The sequence below is a fragment of the Chiloscyllium plagiosum genome, chromosome 2, assembly GCF_004010195.1.
Source record: "Chiloscyllium plagiosum isolate BGI_BamShark_2017 chromosome 2, ASM401019v2, whole genome shotgun sequence".
NCBI lineage: Eukaryota > Metazoa > Chordata > Chondrichthyes > Orectolobiformes > Hemiscylliidae > Chiloscyllium > Chiloscyllium plagiosum.
This window is the reverse complement of record NC_057711.1, coordinates 51,878,039-51,896,810: the sequence shown is the minus strand read 5'-3', so window position 1 is coordinate 51,896,810 and position 18,772 is coordinate 51,878,039. Positions and strand designations below refer to the sequence as shown.

Sequence of the window (18,772 nt, the reverse complement as noted above, 5' to 3'; positions counted from 1 at the left end):
CCAGCACCCGGTCCTTATCCCTCCAAACCCATCCTATTCATATGCCCATCCAAATGCCTCTTAAATGTTGCAATTGTACCAGCCTCCACCACTTCCTCTGGCAGCTCATTCCATACCCGTCTCCAACCCTGGCAACATCCTTGTAAATCTTTTCTGAACCCTTTCAAGTTTCACAACATCTTGTTTATAGGAATGTCATACTTTTGTCATCTTTACATTTTTTTTCTGTATTGGGAAGAAATTTTAATTTGTAACTTGTGTATTTCTGCTTTGGTAGTCTAAGTTTCCAATTATTTGAACTTGTAGGCACTAATTGCCGAAGCTGTTGGCAGCTATGAGACCATGGATTTGTTTAGACATACCACAGAGCTTGGTGTTAATGTAAGTATTGTTCATTATTTTGGTTATATGTAAGTATGTCTAACTTGTTCAATTTTCAATCAAGATGAGTTTATTCTAATTTGTTCAACTAATTTAGAAAAAACTATTTTTACAGACTGAGGGAGCTAAAGGTTATGCACACTGGGTGTGTTCAACATTGCAGGATAAATCAAACAGAAATTCTGAATTGTACAAGTACAACATTGTACAAATGAATGCAATATCTGCTGCGCAAGTTGTCATGAGCAAATATACAGGTATGGTAAAGTGTTTGAACTGGAGCATTTAATATAATTAATGTTTCATTCAGTTTATTTAGAAGAAGAGGTAATATTATAGCCCAACTATGAATGTATCCATTATTCCAAGAATGCAGTCCAAACTTCTGAAGAATTTTACATTGGCTTGGCAATATCTAATAATAATGAGGTCTCTTGTAAAAGTGTCACACATCTTAATAACAAAATAATATAAGAATATTGTGAAATTAGAGAACTAGTGGTACATTGGTCAATTTTCCTTAATTTTCTTGGAATTTTCATGGAATGTGGGCATTACTGGCTATGCCAGCATTTATTGCCCATCTCTAATTGTCTGGAGGGCTATTCAGAGTCCACCACATTGCTATGTGTCTGGAGTCGTATATAGGCCAGATCAGATAAGGACAGCAGATTTCCTTTTCTATTAGTGAACCAAATTGTATTAAAAACCTATTAGCACTGGTTGCATGATGGTCATTAGATTATTCCTTTTATTTCATATCTTTTATTGAAATAAAATTCACCATCTGCCATGGTGGGGTTTTAATCTATGTCCTCAGAACATTAGCTTGGATTTGTGGATTACTAGTCCAGTGCCATCACTGCAACATGGCAACTTCCAAATAACCTATTTAAATACAATTTTCAATGTAGTAAATTTCCCAAGATGTGTCTCAGAGATGTAATGAGATGATAATGGGTATCAAGACAAATGAGAAGATAATTGAAATTGACTAGACATTTGTTTAAACAGGTTGGTTTTGATGGAATGCCAAAGGAGGTGAGGGTTGAGAGGCTTAAGAGAGAGGCATTTCAGAGTATTCAGCTTTGTTATTTGAATGCATAACAGTCAACACTGAGGTGAAGGGATGGAGGATGCATTCGAGACTAAAACAGAGGAAGTGAGTGGTAAAGCTGGAGGAAATGAGAATGCTGAGATCATGAAGGATTCTAGCACCAGAATTAGAGTTTTGATTGTAGGATGAAGACTGGGAGCCAGCAGAGGTTAATGAAGATAGGATTGATGAGTTGGTTGCTGCAAAATACAGTGGCTATAAAGTTTAGGTAAGTTAGAGTTTTAAGAGCATGGAGGAATTTTGATTGGTTAGAAGGAGAGGCGTTCAGTTAGAACCATAGAAAAGAATCTTTATAGTATGGAAGCAGGCCATTCGGCCCATCCGACCTTCTGAAGAGCATCCCACCTCTACTCACCCCCCCACCCTATCTCTGTAATCCTGCATTTCCCATGGCTAATCCACCAAACCACATCCCTGGACACTCTGGGCAATTCACCATGGCCAATTCTCCTCACCTGCGAATCTTTGTACTGTAGGAGGAAACCAGAGGACACAGACACGGGAAGAATGTGTAAACTCCACACAGACAGTCACCCAAGGGTGGAATCAAACCCAGGTCCCTGGTGCTATAAGGCAGCAGTGCTAAGCACTGAGCCATGGTGCCATCAATTTGGTAGAAATGGTGTCCTGGCAAGTAGGGAGAGAACACAAGAGAAAAGAGACTGAAGTAACATGGAAATGTAAGGCTATGGAAGAGTTTAGGTTTGACAGATAGATAGTTTTATCTTGGTGATACAGAGATACATCAGCGTCTTACATTTGTTTCAGAATGTGATGGTAGAAAAACAGTTGACAGTAGAGAGTAGAAACCAGGGATTATCTCTGCTGTCATGAATTATCATGACATTCTGAATTTAACAGAAGATGGAGAAGCCAGATAGTCCTTAATGCTGTCCAGGCAAAGCTTGGGGGTGCTTGGAAAAAACAGGTTTGCACCAGATGCAGACAAGAAGCATTCCTTGGATTTTACTGAGGATAAGGGGATCACAGTGAGTGAATTATTGAGATCGGTAGCTGCACAATTGGCTTGACAAATGAAAGGCCTTAAAATTGCAATTGAAGGAGACTTAGAGCATTTATTTCTCCTGAAGAGCAAACTCTGAAGGAGATGTGATTTTGAGATGCTACTAACACTCGCGTAATGAGTGATAAAAGAAAATAGTTTGAGGTGGTATTCTTTTGATTAACATCATTGGAATAGAAAAGTCACGAATTGGCATGGCTGGAGGTTTGGCTGTTTAAATTTCAAAACTGTATTTATATGACTGGAGAGGTTATAAAATGGCTATGAATTCAGAGGAGACTTAACAAAGTGATTTGAGAGGGAGATTATAACAGTAAGAAGCAGTTGTCAACCATGTAGTTGAGGATGAATGTCTCAGGAGTGGGATGTAAAAATGCTGGCAAATGAGGATCTCAAATAAAATTTGAGAGGTACAGAACAAGGCGAGATGCTTAGAGTACAATGTGCTAGAGAGCTGGGGAGGAACAAGATGTAATCTCAAAATGAAAGTCGTCCCACTGCCACCATGGAACAAGTAGTGGAAATTATAACCAGGCCTCAGTAAGCTGCAAGATGAGCCAGTTTTCAGTGAAAACGCTGTTAATTCATTCTTTTGCAAAAGATTGTGGATGAAAAGGGCCTAGTTACAATGATCAAATATTCTGGGTGAGATACTATATTGGATTCTTGTGTGTAGCTTGTTTTCTTTGAACCAGATTAATAGAATGCTGTTTTGATTTTTTTTTAACAGAGAGAATTCAGAGTGATGCAACAGCTTTCACAATGTTGGGTTATTTAAATGAGTATCTAAACCTCAAAGAACAAGCAGAAGTGGCATATCACAGGTAAGGATTGTGTTTAAATACAAAGTGCATCTGCTCATGTTTGGAAGAAAGATTTCCTGAAACAAACCATGTATAAATCTCCATGAATTTATGTCGCCTATGAAGCAGCAGTTTCAAAAGAATGAAAAATTCATAGGCTTATCTCAGGGTTCAGTCAAAATCGTATGCCCATTACAGTGTTATTCCATAAGAGCTGAGTATACTGTATGAGCCAAGGATCAGGATGATACCATATGACTAGCAACCATGAGGATTCTAAACAGCCGCACTCTAGACTGAGGTTGTGAACTGTAACTGCAAGTTATCTGTTTAGGTAAACCTGTTTAGAACTCTCTTTTTTTTTTATATATATATATATATTTTTTTTTTTTCCCCTCCCACTCTAAACCTATGCCCTCCAGTTCTGGACTTCACCACCCCAGGGAAAAAATTTTTTGTGTATTTATCTTATCCATGCCCCTCATGATTTTATAAACCTCCCTCAGCCTCCGACGCTGCAGCGAAAACAGCCCCAGCCTGTTCAACCTCTCCCTGTAGCTCAAATCCTCCAACCCTGGCAACATCTTTTCTGAACTCTTTCAAGTTTCACAACATCTTTCCAATAGGAAGGAGACCAGAATTGCACACAATATTCCAACAGTGGCCTAACCAATGTCCTGTACAGCCGCAACATGACCTTCCAACTCCTGTACTCAATACTCTGACCAATAAAGGAAAGCATACCAAACGCTGCCTTCACTATCCTATCTACCTGTCACTCCACTTTCAAAGCACTATGAACCTGCACTCCAAGGTCTCTCTGTTCAGCAACACTCCCTCAGACCTTACGTTTAAGTGTATAAGTCCTGCTAAGATTTGCTTTCCCAAAATGCAGCACCTCACATTTCTCTAAATTAAACTCTATCTGCTACCTCTCAGCCCATTGGCCCATCAGGTCAAGATCCAGTTGTAATCTGAGGTAACCTTCTTCGTTGTCCACTACACCTCCAATTTTGATGTCATCAGCAAACTTACTAACTATACCTCTTATGCTCGCATCCAAATCATTTTTATAAATGATGAAAAGTAGTGGATCCAGCACTGATCCTAGTGGCACTCCACTGGTCACAGGCCTCTAATCTGAAAAACAATCCTCCATCTCCACTCTCTGTCTTCTACTGTTGAGCCAGTTCTGTACCTATATGGCAAGTTCTCCCTGTATTTCATGAGATCTAACCTTTGAGGAAGTTAATTATTTTGTTGATGTTAATTAAGAGAATCCACTGATGTAAAGAATTGGAAATTTTGCCTTTTCTACAACAAAATGATGTAACCTGTTCCTCTGCTTGTTAACCTGCTATGAATTGCTCAAGCCTGCCCCACTATTCAGTGAGATCATGGCTAATTCTGGAACTAAACTTCACATGCCTGGCTTTTCTCTATATTCTTTAATATATTTGGTTAACAGCGAACTATTAATATTGAGTTAATATTACCAGTTAACCTAACATTAACTGTCTGAAAGTTTTAGCTCTAACTTTTAGTCTGTCACTTAACATTGTATCTCAATCAGTATAAATAGATTCTATTGCTCATGTCTAAATTTGTGGATTCAGGTAGTATATCAATATTTCTGTAGTGTTATGATTTCAGATATATTGCTTGGTAAGCAATCTGAAGTCATAACACTATAGAAATACTGCTTACTATACTGCTTATTTTGGTGTCATGGGCAAATATGTGACACTCTAACCCACAATCTCAGTTCTTCATAAATATCGTAAATGTTTAAGGTTCCAAAACAGGCCTCAGGAATTTACTGTTCTACCTTCAAAAGGAGCAGGAAGGCCCGTGGATGAGGCTACGAGGGAGTAGCATATCACAGTAATATAAAAACAAAGTATAGTGGATGCTGGGGATCTGAAATTAAAACACAATGTGTTTGAGAAGTTGAGCAGGTCTGGCAGCGTCAGCAGAGAGAGAAAGAAAGTTAAGGTTTCAAGTCTGATATGCCCCTTCTTTGGAGCTGAGTTCCCAAGAAGAGTCATATTGGACATTAAATGTAACTTTATTTCTTTCCTCAACGAGACTGCCAGATTGCTGAACATCTCCAGTGATTTGTTTTGTTGCCTTCCTTACAGCCCTGGTATGTGTTGTATGAGTTTGAGCTTTGAGTTTGATTTATTGTTGTCACATGTACTGGGATACAGTGATAAATGGTGTTTTGCATGTTATACAGGCAGATCATACCATACAAAGTACATAGTAGCAGAACAGAGTGCAGAGTAGTGTTATGGCTGTACAGAAGTTACAGAAAGATCAAAATTAACATTTGAGAGGTCTGTTAAAACAGCGGGATAGGAGGTATATCTATTCAAACTTTTACATCATCTGTCCAACAAAGGGGTGGAAGAGAGTATAACTGGAGGGGGAGAGGACTTTGATTATGTTGGTTGCTTTCCTGAGGTAGCGGGAAGCGTAGATTGAATCAATGGATAAAAGGCTGGTTAATGTGATGGACTGGGCTATGTTCATGACTCACTGTAGTTTCTTGCAGTCTTGGGAAGAGCAGTTGCCATACCAATCTGTGATGCATCCAGATACGATACTTTCTATGCTACATCTATAAAAATTGGTAATTGTCTTTGTGGGCATGTCTAACTTCCTTAGTCTCCTGAGGAACTAGAGGGATTGTTGTGTTTTGTTGACCGTCTTGTGGACATGGGTGGACCAGGTCAGATTCTTGGTGACCATCACTCCCAGCAACTTGCTGCTCTCGACCATCTCCAATCCAGTGCTATTTATGCAGACAGGAGCATTCCCTCTGCTTTGCTTCCTGAAGTCAATAACCAGCTGCTTCAGTTCGCTGACAATGATAGGGAGATTGTTATCTTTATACCATGCTGCTAACCACTCAATCTCTTTCCTGTATTCTGTGTCATCATTGTTTTGAGATCCACTCTGCAGTGGTGGTGTCATCAACAAACTTGAAAGTGGAGTTGGGGCAGAATTTGGCCGCACATTCATGCGTGTATAAGGAGTATAGTAGAGGGCTGAGTACACAGCCTTGCAGGTTACCAGTATTGGGGGTTATAGTGGAGGAGGTGTTGTCACTTATTCTTACTGATTTAATTTATGGGTCAGAAAGTTGAAGATCCAGTTACGGGAGGGGAGGGGAGCTGAGACCCAGGTCTCGGAGTTTAGAGAAGAGTTTGTTTGGAATTATGATGTTGAAGTTGTCGTCAATAATTACGAGTCTGACATAAGGTCTGTCTGTATCCCAACCTTAAGTCACACTGGTCCAGTTTCCAAAATAGGAATTTATAAATTGTCACATGGACTGATTGCCTATCGATTGTGTGCTTTTTGAACAAAATAGAATGCATCTGCAAGTACATTACAGGTAATCCCACTACAGTATACATTCTCTCACATGAGCACGCATAGACACACACTTAGACATGATCAAACTCACACAAACCCTCTCTCATATACACATTCGCTCACATACACACATGTGCATACACATTTTCACATGCGCACACACACTTTCCCTCTCCACACACGTACACACTTTCTTTCCCTCACATGTGTGCACACACAAGTGTATTGGTGAATTTGCTTTTGCAGATTTATATTTGCAGATATATTCTATTTTACTTAAAAAGGATATAATCTGTAGGCAGTCAGTCCATGTGAAACTTTATAAATCCCTATTTTTGAAATAGAACCAGCCTGACTCAAGGTCAGAATACAGGCAGACTTTAACCTCACACCTTTAGTGCATCGTCTGAGCTGAGATGTCACTTTTAGACTGATAAAACCTTAAGTTAACTTGGGACTGTGACTTGAAAGAAGTTCTGGGATTTACATGTTAATCAATTGAAACCTACATCTCCATTCTAGTTGATTAAAGACTTTACAGCAATCTAGGTTTGTCAGTACATCGCATCAGTTGTATGACACTTTGATCTTTTACTATAAATTCTGTGTCTTATGATCCTGCCCCACTAGCTACCTGACGAAGGAGCAGTTCCCTGAAAGGTTGTACTTTGAAATACACCTGTTGGACTATAACACTGAGCCTGACGTAGGTATCTTTGCTATGCAGATATTCTAAGGATAAGTGTAGGGCCAGGGAAATGGTGTCTGCTGTAGACCTGTTGTGCTGGTAGGTGAACCATGATTAACCTCTTAAATCATGACTATCAGATAGTAGTCATTGAGGCATGCTGCATAATCTTTCTTTGGCACCAGGGTGATGGTGGTCTTGAAGTCGGTGGGGACTTCAGATCATAAGGAGAGGTTAAAGATGTCTGCAAATACTCCCCCAAGGTGGTCCACATGTGATCTGAGTGCACAGCATACTCCTCTATCTGAGCTACTTGTTTTATATGAGTTCACTCAAGAAGGCTGATCTAACATCTGCAGTGGTGACCATGGTACAGATCTGAGGCTGTTGGGATAGCTCACATTGGTTCATTGACGTCCTGTTCAAAGAGAGCATAGAATGCATTGAGCTCAGGTAGGGATGCATTCGTTTTATAGCCTGTTCTGAAAGCCTTGCCATACGGATGGGTATCTGTACAGGTATTCTGGGTCTCAAGCTTAGATTGGTATTGCCTCTACAGATTAGTCTTTGAACAGTATACGCATACACCAGTAATTCTAGATATGGAATCAATACATGAGAGCAGTTAACACCACTAAATTTGAGAATATATCTAAGCAAAACCTAAAATTGTAACAGAGGCTGTAGAAGCTACTTTACTCGTGGAAAAATATTTTAAACAAATTTTATAAAGTGGACTTATAAAAGAATGCTTGCAAAAGACAGGTAATTAAAATAATAGGCACAAAAACTGAATAAGTCACTATCGGAGAATACTGTCTTGAAGTGATGAGAGAGATTCCTATATGAAATAAATCATAGTGATACAAATTTTTTTTCAATGTTTATTTATGACCGAGATTAGTGTCATAGTTAAAAATAACCTTAAATTGTCAAAGATCTTTCTGTCCTGATAAACTTTGAATTATGTTTCGACATCTGTTTCTGTGTAGGCTCCCTTGCTTTCGGAGCGCTGCTCCTTCATCAGGTAATAGGAGCGGCACTCCGAAAGCTAGTGTGCTTCCAATTAAACCTGTTGGACTATAACCCGGTGTTGTGTGATTTTTAACTTAAAATTATGGTTTGATAATGCAACTTTCTGCTCATCACTTTAGCGCAGAGTGTTGGTTAATCCAGGAAAGTTCAGTGGATTTATAAACCGCTCTTGTTCCGGCCCTTTGTGGGTGATATTACATTCCCTACTTCAAAGTTAGTTCTGTTCATCCTCGATTTTTAATTTGTTTATTACCATGCCTGAAAAAATAGCAATTACATTTGAATTTTTTCATTATCTTCCCAGCTGTAATGAAAATATCTGATTTTCTGATTTATGCTCAAAGGTCAAATTCTAACAAAAGGCTGTTTATGTTTAAGAAAAAAACTTGTGCTTGCAGTGAGATGGTGATGATGAGGCTCCTTCTTGAGCTCTGTATTTTGCTTTAAAGATATATAAATACAATGAATGTGGTGTTGTTGGAATAGAAAAATTGGAGAATTTAGTTAACCCAGATCCTTGTGTGAGAACTTTTAACACAGAAATCACAATATAAAGCAATGATACTACCCAACAATTCAGCTGCTTCCACAGACCATGTATGGAAACAAGATTTCCTTTGTTTTTACATTCAGCATTTAATTCAATGAGTCACTTATTAAAGAAGTGAGCAAGTCTTCAGGAATAATGCTGCATATAATATGCCTATTGAAAATTTTAGGATAAAAGTTGTGAACGTGTAATTAATTGTTTCTCCTCCAAGGTGCTGCCTGGCTTGCCAAGTAATTCCAATACTACTAATTTTTGAGATTTTTCAGTATCCACAGCATTTTTATTTTGGATTTCAAATATTCTCTTCCTTCCATATTAAGGAAATCTTTAAGTTAGGTTTCCAACTCCTGACTAGTACCCCCACCATGGGCAAGCAGCGATGTCAAATCAAATTAAAGCAAAATATGCACCAATGCAGTCGTGAGAAACCACATTCAGCCTAGAACCTGAGTTTGTACGCCGACAGGATTTCTTAGCTTTCTTATTGTACAGCAAACCCATCAGCTAAAAGTACAAATATGCTAAACTTGCTAGATCTTACTGAGGGGTGCAAAAGAGGAACAAAATAGCCTTGTGGACTGTCACAAATCTGACCTGCTCTAGGCTTAACTAACTTGTAAGTAGTTGGAGTCTAGATTAGAGTGGTGCTGGAAATGCACAGCAGGTCAGACAGCATCCAAGGAGCAGGAAAATCGACGTTTCGGACAAAAGCCCTTCATCAGGAATAGAGGCAGGGTGCCTGCAGAGTGGAGAGAGAAATGCTTTCTCAGTGCCTGCCTCCATAACCAACTCATCCCACACAGACTCCAGACCACCTTTAAAACAGCAGAGTCCGGAACCGAACAGGACAAACAGTACAGACTACAGATTAAAAAACACCAGCAACAGTTCTCCTTCAAGATCCTTCGCTTCACACTCGTAGCCATGCGCTGGCACCTAACCTCTCTACCCCCCTCTCATTTATCTCTCCACTCTGCAGGCACCCTGCCTCTATTCCTGATGAAGGGCTTTTGTATGAAACGTCGTTTTTCCTGCTCCTCAGATGCTACCTGACCCGTGCTTTTCCAGCACCACACTAATCTAGACTCTGGCTTCCAGCATCTGCAGTCCTTATTTTTACCTTGTAAGTGGTTGGAGTCTTATCTAGCTGAAAGGAAAACCAATTATATCAAACTGCAAGAGCTACTCAGGGTAATGTTCTAAACTCATGCAGCTTCAGCTTTTGTGGGAAAAGATCTGCCACCCTGCCTACCCACAGCATGGCCACACAGAACACCAGAAAATCAAACCTGATCAAACCATACAAGAAATACCTAGAATGCCTCAGCATTGGCCAAACAGGCTGACAAGGGAAACCAGACATGACCATAGTCACTCGCAGACCAGGGAATACACTTCCCAAGACAAACTGACAATCAGCTTCCTGGACCCTATAAACACAGCTGTCTCAAAACCCTAAGAGCAGTCTTGTATCCCAGTGATATGAAAGCCACATAAAGGACATGTCAGACAGAGAGGCACTAGAATGCCTCGCTCACAGGAGAGAAACCATGGAAATACCTTACTGCCAAGAAAAGGGACAATCTCACCTACCCTCAAAGAAAGTTGGAATCTTCCGATCCTATTAAGAACTGATTGATGCAAGGATGCTTCATTGTATCTAGATTCAGGACATTCTTCTGATAACTTCGCGATTATCACCATCGTATTGATTATCAAGATCATTGTATTTTCCCTATTTTTTAATTAGCATCATTGTACAGTATTCCTATAAAAACTGGCTTGATTCTCTGCTCAGGGAAGAGAACCCTTGATCTACCTGTACAGACTGTCAGTTCTGTGTCAGCCTAGTCAATTTCTCTTCCAGTGATATAGCTTCTAATAAACAGCTTGTCAATTTCACCCGCTCTGGCTTGTATGGTTTCTGTTCAGTTGGGCTCGATTCTCCAAACAGCTTTTATTTTGTAATCGTTCATGGAATGTGGACACCACTGGCTAGGTGAAACATTTGCTCATCCTGAGCAGTTAATAGTCAACTGCATTGCTGTTGGTCTGAAGTCACATGTAGCCCAGACCAGGTTAGAATGGCAGATTTTCTTTCTCATAGGACATAAGTGAACCAGGTGGGTTTTTGTGACAATTAACCATAATTACTATCCAGATTTTCATTGAATTCAAATTTCAACATTTGCCATGGTGGGAATCAAGCCAGTGTCCCCAGTATATTGGCCTGGGATTCTGAATTGATGGTCCAGTGACACAATGCCACCGACTCCCTGTTGACCTCAATGCAATGACAGGGCAGATGACCAAAAGCAAAAGAATCAAAGGTTCAGTTCTGGCTTGATTATTTCTCTGCAAACAATCAACTGTTGCTGAAGCTCTGGGTGACTATCTCTCAATTTGTTATGTAAGGTTTGTGATTTATTTTTAGTTTCATGTAATTTATTTAAGAGTTTAAATTTAAGCTAGTGATGTGAGAGTTTTGGTTTTAATGATCAAATTACAGGTATTTCTATGTCCATTGTGATATTGCTTAAAAGAAAAGCCTAACAGTGCGTACTCAGAGGCTACTGGGATTTTTTTTTACATTGATAGAGATTTTAGTGAGTAAACAGCGAAACAGATTTGCATTAGACTTTCAGTTTAGAAGGTCAGATAGATTTTTCTCATTTTTGATGAGGGAAAACATCCATATCTTTAAGAAAACTTTTGGGTTATGATTTGGCAGTTAGGCAGAACTCTTGGCTGAAGCTCATTGTGAGAATCAGTTGCTCCCAAACATAAAAGATAGTTTTGAGTTGTAGAGGAATAGATTATCTCAGTGTAAGGAGCTAGTTTGAACATTTCATATCAAAAGTGTTTGATGAAAATCTGGAATGGGTTATTTGAAGCTGGGAAAGTCGAAACTCAGTTGTATGAAAACTCCAGGAATAGGATAGCAGATTCTCAAGATGGGACATTTAAGCCACCATCCTAAAATAAATCAAAGATACTGGAAATTTGAAACAAAAACAAATTGCTGGAGAAACTCAGCAGGTGTGGCAGTATCTGTAGAGAGAAAGCAGAGTTGTAGATGTGATAGCAAAGGGAATTCTTTCTCTTATGAGTGCTGTAAAAGAGATGCTTTTGGGATTAGTGGGATTGTTTTTTTTACTATGTTTCGAAAACTTGTGTTATGCGCAAGTATGGATTGTTCTATTTTATCTTAATTTCTTTTGCAAATTAACTTCTGTTTTCATATTCAAACTGAATCTGCAACATTGCATGTTTTTTATTCACTTGTGGGATGTGTGCATCATGTGCTTGACCAGCATTTATCGCCTGTCAATAGTTGCCCATGAGAACATGGTGGTGAGCTGCCTCCTTGAACTGCTGCAGCCATGTGCTGTAGAAAACCCACAATACTGTTTTGGTGGGGTGGGGTTACGTGTTCTGGTGCAAGTTCTGTGAAAGAACTCATCGTTGATACCAAGAGCAAAATGATCTATCAACCCTGATTTAATTGTGGGATCTGACTTATCTTCTAATAATATTAGTTACAGATGAATCATCATTTCATATGGCATGGTGTGTGCCTCTACTCAAGACATGTGAATGGTATCAGGTCATAAGTATTCTACGATGAGCTGCATTACTTGCCATGACACTGAGGATCTGATATTCACAAAAGAATGGTTTCCTTTAAGAAATATGTTTCTTGTGTTTTCAGAGCATTTTTGCTGCTCCAGAATACTGAAGATGAAGAAAAGCTTAAGTATGCACAGAGAAATTGGATGCGAGCTTTATGGTAAGTTGTAAATTTCTGCTGAGCAAAAGATGTTTTTACAGTTATCTTCTGTCATTTTGTTTCTGACAATGAATGCTATAAAACATATTTAGAATCTGTGTCCCAGTCAGCTTTCTTTAAACAAATCTATACAATGTTCCCTATATTGTATGAAACTCAGTTACATATAGTTGATCTTATTTTTTTTTGGACTTTTCATAACTTTTAATGGTTTGCAGGAAGATAGTGTCATTGTAATAATGTCACTGCACAAGTAAATCTGGGAGCATTGATTCAAATCACACTTGGGTAGCTGGGTGGAGTTCAAAATTAATCAATGAATTTGTCAATCATAAATAATCCAAAAAGAAATTAGTTTCAATAATAGTGATCACAAAGCTATCATTGAATGTGGTAAAAACCATCTGGTTCATTAATGACCCTTAAGGAAGGAAGTCTGTCAGACTTATCTGACTTCAAACCATAGCAGAGTGCTACACTCAAAACCTGCCACAAGATAATTAGGGATGGGCAACAGATGCTGGCATTGCCCGTAACATTCACATTCCATGAAAGAATAAATAGAATTTTTTAAAAATTGAGTTTAGAAATGAGTATGATGCTCTTATCAAACTGAAGGAGTGTCGCTCCAAAAGCTAGTGTGCTTCCAGTTAAACATGTTGGACTATAACCTGGTGTTGTGTCATTTTTATCTTATCAAACTGGATATGGAGTGGTGTTTTGATGTCTGCAGATATACTTGAATATACCAGGGGGTCTTTTTTTTTAGGGATCATATTGTGATTTCTTCAGAGCTACATTTTGATTTTTGGGAGTTGATTATTCCTTTCATTTTCAGGGACTATTTTTTTAAAATTCACTCGAATGCCTTAATTGGGTGTAATGCTTTCAGAAAGTAATGATTTGGAGATGCCAGTGTTAGACTGGGGTGGACAAAGTCAAAAATCTCTCAACACCAGGTTATAGTCCAACTGGTTTATTTGAAAGCACTAGCTTTCAGAGCGCTGCTCCTTCATCAGGTGGTTGTGGACACTTTTATACTCTTCAACCACCTGATGAAGGTGCAGCGCTCTGAAAACTAGTGCTTCCAAATAAACCAGTTGGACTATAACCTGGTGTTTTGATTTTTAATGTCAGAAAGTAACTGTTTCTTCTGTTTTTGTCTTAATGTTTGGGAAATTTAGACTTTAGCAGAAGCAGGTTTAGAGTTCATCAATATTCACAATAACTATCAACAGACCATTAAATGTAAACCTATAAACACAGAGGAAACCTTACATTTCCTGGGTATCACCTTATTTAAATTGACAACAATCATAAGCAAGCAACAAAAGATTTTGTTAAATATGTGACACACATTCCATAAATAAAGTAATTTGCAGGCAACTTGTTAGTTCAATGACTTGAAGTTTTTCTGACTCCCAGTTGCTGAGTATTCTTTTGTTGATAGGTTTAAAGCTGCCCAATCACCCCTCTTTCCACCCCTCCCCCTCCCCCTCATATATATCACCTCACATTTGTACTGCAAGATTCTGACCTCTCAGATTTCGGATCCACTGACAAAGAAAGAAAGGCAGAGGCCTGAGCACAGGACGGCAACAGAATGGTACGCAGGACAGAAAAGCCCAGTGCCTTGCTTAGGCTCTATTGCATCCTGCTTGCCCATGATATCCTCATCACCCAGTTTCACCCTTTCAAAGAGTATGATAGGATGTGGCGTGGTAACTGCGCTGCAGAGGGTACCCTTGCAAGATGTGAGGGTGACTGTTGTGAGATTTCTGCTGGTGGCACGTGCTCTTCAAAGATTTAAGAATTTGTCCTCAACTCTATGATCAGTGGAGAAAGCAAGAAAAGATAAAGATATCTAACCTCTGAAATCGAAGCCTCCATAGTGTTTAGGGTTCCTCAAGTCTCTGAGTTATGAATGTGGCAAATAGCATCCCTTTCATTTTTGCATTATTCCTAGTCACTCTGTCCACTAGGGATTCACATCTCACCTTCCTCATGATCAGCTGCACTAATATATCCATCGCTACCTTCTCCATTTTGGTCCATATTGGACATGCCTCCAAGCATTGTGTCCTATCTTTTTTTTTAGATTACTTAGTGTGGAAACAGGCCCTTCGGCCCAACAAGTCCACACCGACCCGCTGAAGAGCAACCTACCCAGACCCATTCCCCTACGTTTGCCCCCTCACCTAACATTACAGGCAATTTAGCATGGCCAGCTCACCTAATCTGCACATTTTTGGACTGCGGGAGGAAACCGGAGCACCCGGAGGAAACCCACGCAGACACTGGGAGAATGTGCAAACTCCACACAGACAGTTGCCTGAGGCGGGAATTGAACCCAGGTCTCTGGCGCTGTGAGGCAGCAAGTGCTAACCACTGTGCCACCGTGCTGTGCAAGAACAAAAGGAGAAAAGTCTACTGCTGGACTCTATGATCAGTGCCATTGGCTCATTAATATAAGTTGCAGTTGTCCATGCTGGCAAGTTTCCAGCATGACTGAAAATCCCTCTGAAGGTTCAGGCTATGCCCTGTGCACTCATTCCTCAGGCACAGGCTGTTCAGTTGGAAAGTCTCCTGGAGGTTGAATATCCATAGTAAGTCCTGAGGGTCTGGGTAATGCACTCATCTAGCCAGACAGAGTAAAGTCATTGAACCTCGACCAGCAATGCGTCAGGTTCTGCTACACTGCCACATTCTGTTGTCTCATTTCACATAATCACAGAAGGGTCATGGCGCAGAAGGTGACTATTCAGTTCATTGTGTCTGTACTTGGTTCTCAAATGAGTGGCCTTTATCTAGAGCCAATCTCCTGCTTTTTTTCCATATCTTTGAGCATTATTTCTATCCCAATAATTGCTCAGTGCCCTGTTGAATGCCTTCACTACATGTTTACGCAGTGCATTCCATACCCTAACTACTTGCTATGTGAAAAAGTATTTTCTCACCCCAGATTTACTACTTTTGCAAATCACTTTAAATCTATGCCCTCTAAATCTTGATTCTTTTAGAGCATTTTGCATGTCTGCTTGAAATAGATGGTGGTTGTCCTCTGCTATCCTCGGGAAAGAAGCTCTTTTTCAGTAGTTCATTGCCTCTGTGAGGATGTCCTGAGTTTGCCTCTGTAAAGTGATGGGCAGTTCTGAGCCTCTGCCTTTCTTAGACCATGTTTACCACTGCAAATGAATGAGTAAAACAATGGCCACAATAATGGTTGCCGTGGTAATTCAACTCTGTACTTACATAGAATATAGAACAATACAGCACAGAACAGGCCCTTCGGTCCACGATGTTGTGCTGAACATTTGTCGTAGCTTAAGTACCTATCCAATTGCCGCTTAAAGGCCACCAATGATTCTGACTCTGCCACTCCCACAGGCAGCGCATTCCATGCCCCCACCACTCTCTGGGTAAAGAACCTATCCCAGACATCTCCCCCCATACCTTCCACCCTTCACCTTAAATTTATGTCCCCTTGTAACACTCTGTTGTACCCGGGGAAAAAGTCTCTGACTGTCTACTCTATCTATTCCCCTGATCACCTTATAAACCTTTATCAAGTCACCCCTCATCCTCGCCGTTCCAATGAAAAAAGGTCTAGCACTCTCAACCTATCCTCATACGACCTATTCTCCATTCCAGGCAACATCCTGGTAAATCTCGTCTGCACCCTCTCCAAAGCTTCCACATCTTTCCTAAAGTGAGGTGACCAGAACTGCACACAGTACTCCAAATGTGGCCTTACCAAGGTCCTGTACAGCTGCAACATCACCTCACGACTCTTGAATTCAATCCCCCTGCTAATGAACGCTAATACACCACAGGCCTTCTATCTACAACTCCACCAATCTTCGTATCATCTGCAAATTTACTGACCCACTCTTCGACTCCCTCTTCCAAGTCATTAATAAAAATTACGAACAGCAGAGGACCCAGAATTGATCCTGCGGAACTCCACTTGTAACTGGGCTCCAGGCTGAGTATTTACCATCTACCACCACTCTCTGACTTTGACCGGTTAGCCAGTTTTCTATCCAGTTGGGCAAATTTCCCTCTATCCCATGCCTCCTGACTTTCTGCATAAGCCTACCATGGGGAACCTTATGAAATGCCTTACTAAAATCCATGTATACTACATCCACTGCTCTACCCTCATCCACATGCTTGGTCACCTCCTCAAAGAATTCAAAACGACTTGTAAGGCAAGACCTACCCTTCACAAATCCGTGCGGGCTGTCCCTAATCAAGCAGTTGGCTTTCCAGATACTCATAAATCCTATCCCTCAGTACCCTTTCCATTACTTTGCCTACCACCGAAGTAAGACTAACTGGCCTGTAATTCCCGGGGTTATCCCTATTCCCTTTTTGAACAGGGGCACAACATTCGCCACTCTCCAGTCCCCTGGCACCACCCCGGTTGACAGTACTTGCTACTGTTACGACTAACTCTCTTCCACACTTACAGCTGCTAAATAGCTCCCTAAGCCACACTCATGGACTGCTGCTGTGAAAATAGATAAATTGGATTGTTTCTTCATTAGATACAAATATGAAGCTAAATCAGGATAATCTATTCTTTCAAATTTAACATAAGGTTGATTGTAATCTTTAAATAACTGCCGATCCTTATATTTTAATCATTTTCAATGTGTTTTGTTCTTATATAATTTATTACATTAATGTTGCATTTTGTAGCATGCAGCAAATCCAAAATATAATCCAGACCTATGACAGCTCTCATGCAAACAGTGACAGCAAACAATCCTTTCGTTGCATCCAAATGGAGAGAACCAAAAAGGAAGTTAGTCAGATTTTAAGTTTTAAAGTTATTACACCTATCTAGCCTGGATAATAGATCTCCAGTTCAATTAATTAATGTGTTTGATTAATGTTTTGGTTACTGTTACATTTGGAGTTTTTATCTTGATGGATTAAACAAAGGTCAGTTTTAATGTAACTGCCTGGAAGGCATTGATATTGCTCTGTATTTACTTTGTGGGTTATAACGCAAGCAGTGTGAAGTTGACCTGTTGCTACATCAAAGTCACCTTCCTATTTTTTTAGTGCTGCAGGTCAGTACCGGGAGGCCATTGAGACTTACATGTTGAACCCTTTTGTGGAGTTTGATGACATAATTAGTCTTGCTCTGGTTTACTTGAAGAAAGGGCTTCTTCAGGAGAGTGCCAAAGGTAAAGATGGATTTAGCATGAACTAGGAATGTGGGGAGAGTCTAAAAGTTGAATATTCCTGTGTAAAATGTTCAGTATTTATTAGCCTTGATGTATCAGTTTGTATCTTCATTTAACCAATATATAATGCACCTGGATTAAACTATGAAATATGTATATTTAACTGTTTATAAATCCAAGTTACAATGACCTGGATTTTGAGGTCAGCAGTGAAACAGTAGTGATCACCACTGCCCCCCAAAAATTTGCCGATAAAGATCGAATGATTTCTGTGTATACTTTAGCTCTCTTCCACTGTGAATCTAGTGTCAAGTGGATCTCCAGGCATCCAGCAACTATGATGCCATCGAGTCAGCTAAACAGCATATTACATTAAAGTATTTTCATGAAAAGCAAAATGCACCAATTATCCTTCACTTTGTGAATATAATCTGAGAGATTAAAATAAATGACTCCAACATATGGAATTAAGGTAGAAATTGAGATACCATAAATTTAAAAATGTCTCTGCCTTTTAAATATGTGGAGACATTTACAAATAAAATTTTTCAGCAGTGATTATATTTACCACTGCACCCTTGGGAGAAATGTAAAATCAGAGACACACAATTTCTCAATTTCCATGTTTAACTAAACATCTGGATATCATATGCTTCAGAAGAAGCATTAGCACTACTGTTGTTGTGGTTCTGTTCGCTGAGCAGGGAATTTGTGTTGCAGACGTTTTGTCCCGTCTAGGTGACATCCTCAGTGCTTGGGAGCCTCCTGTGAAGTGCTTCTGTGATCTTTCCTCCGGCATTTG

General features: G+C 39.8%; 2 protein-coding genes across 3 annotated transcripts in view; one reads left to right on the top strand and one right to left on the bottom strand.

The window, feature by feature from the left end:
- Window positions 1–18,772, bottom strand: part of fam81b (family with sequence similarity 81 member B) — a 105,071-nt gene that overhangs the window by 10,246 nt on the left and 76,053 nt on the right. The gene's annotated exons all lie outside the window — the stretch shown is intronic.
- Window positions 1–18,772, top strand: part of ttc37 (tetratricopeptide repeat domain 37) — a 117,666-nt gene that overhangs the window by 64,131 nt on the left and 34,763 nt on the right. For both annotated transcript variants that reach the window (XM_043709515.1, XM_043709524.1), the window contains exons 25-29: window positions 307–381; window positions 497–638; window positions 3,253–3,346; window positions 12,695–12,772; window positions 17,846–17,970. In XM_043709515.1, the coding sequence (XP_043565450.1) occupies window positions 307–381; window positions 497–638; window positions 3,253–3,346; window positions 12,695–12,772; window positions 17,846–17,970 (514 nt within the window). The remainder of the gene's footprint in view (window positions 1–306; window positions 382–496; window positions 639–3,252; window positions 3,347–12,694; window positions 12,773–17,845; window positions 17,971–18,772) is intronic.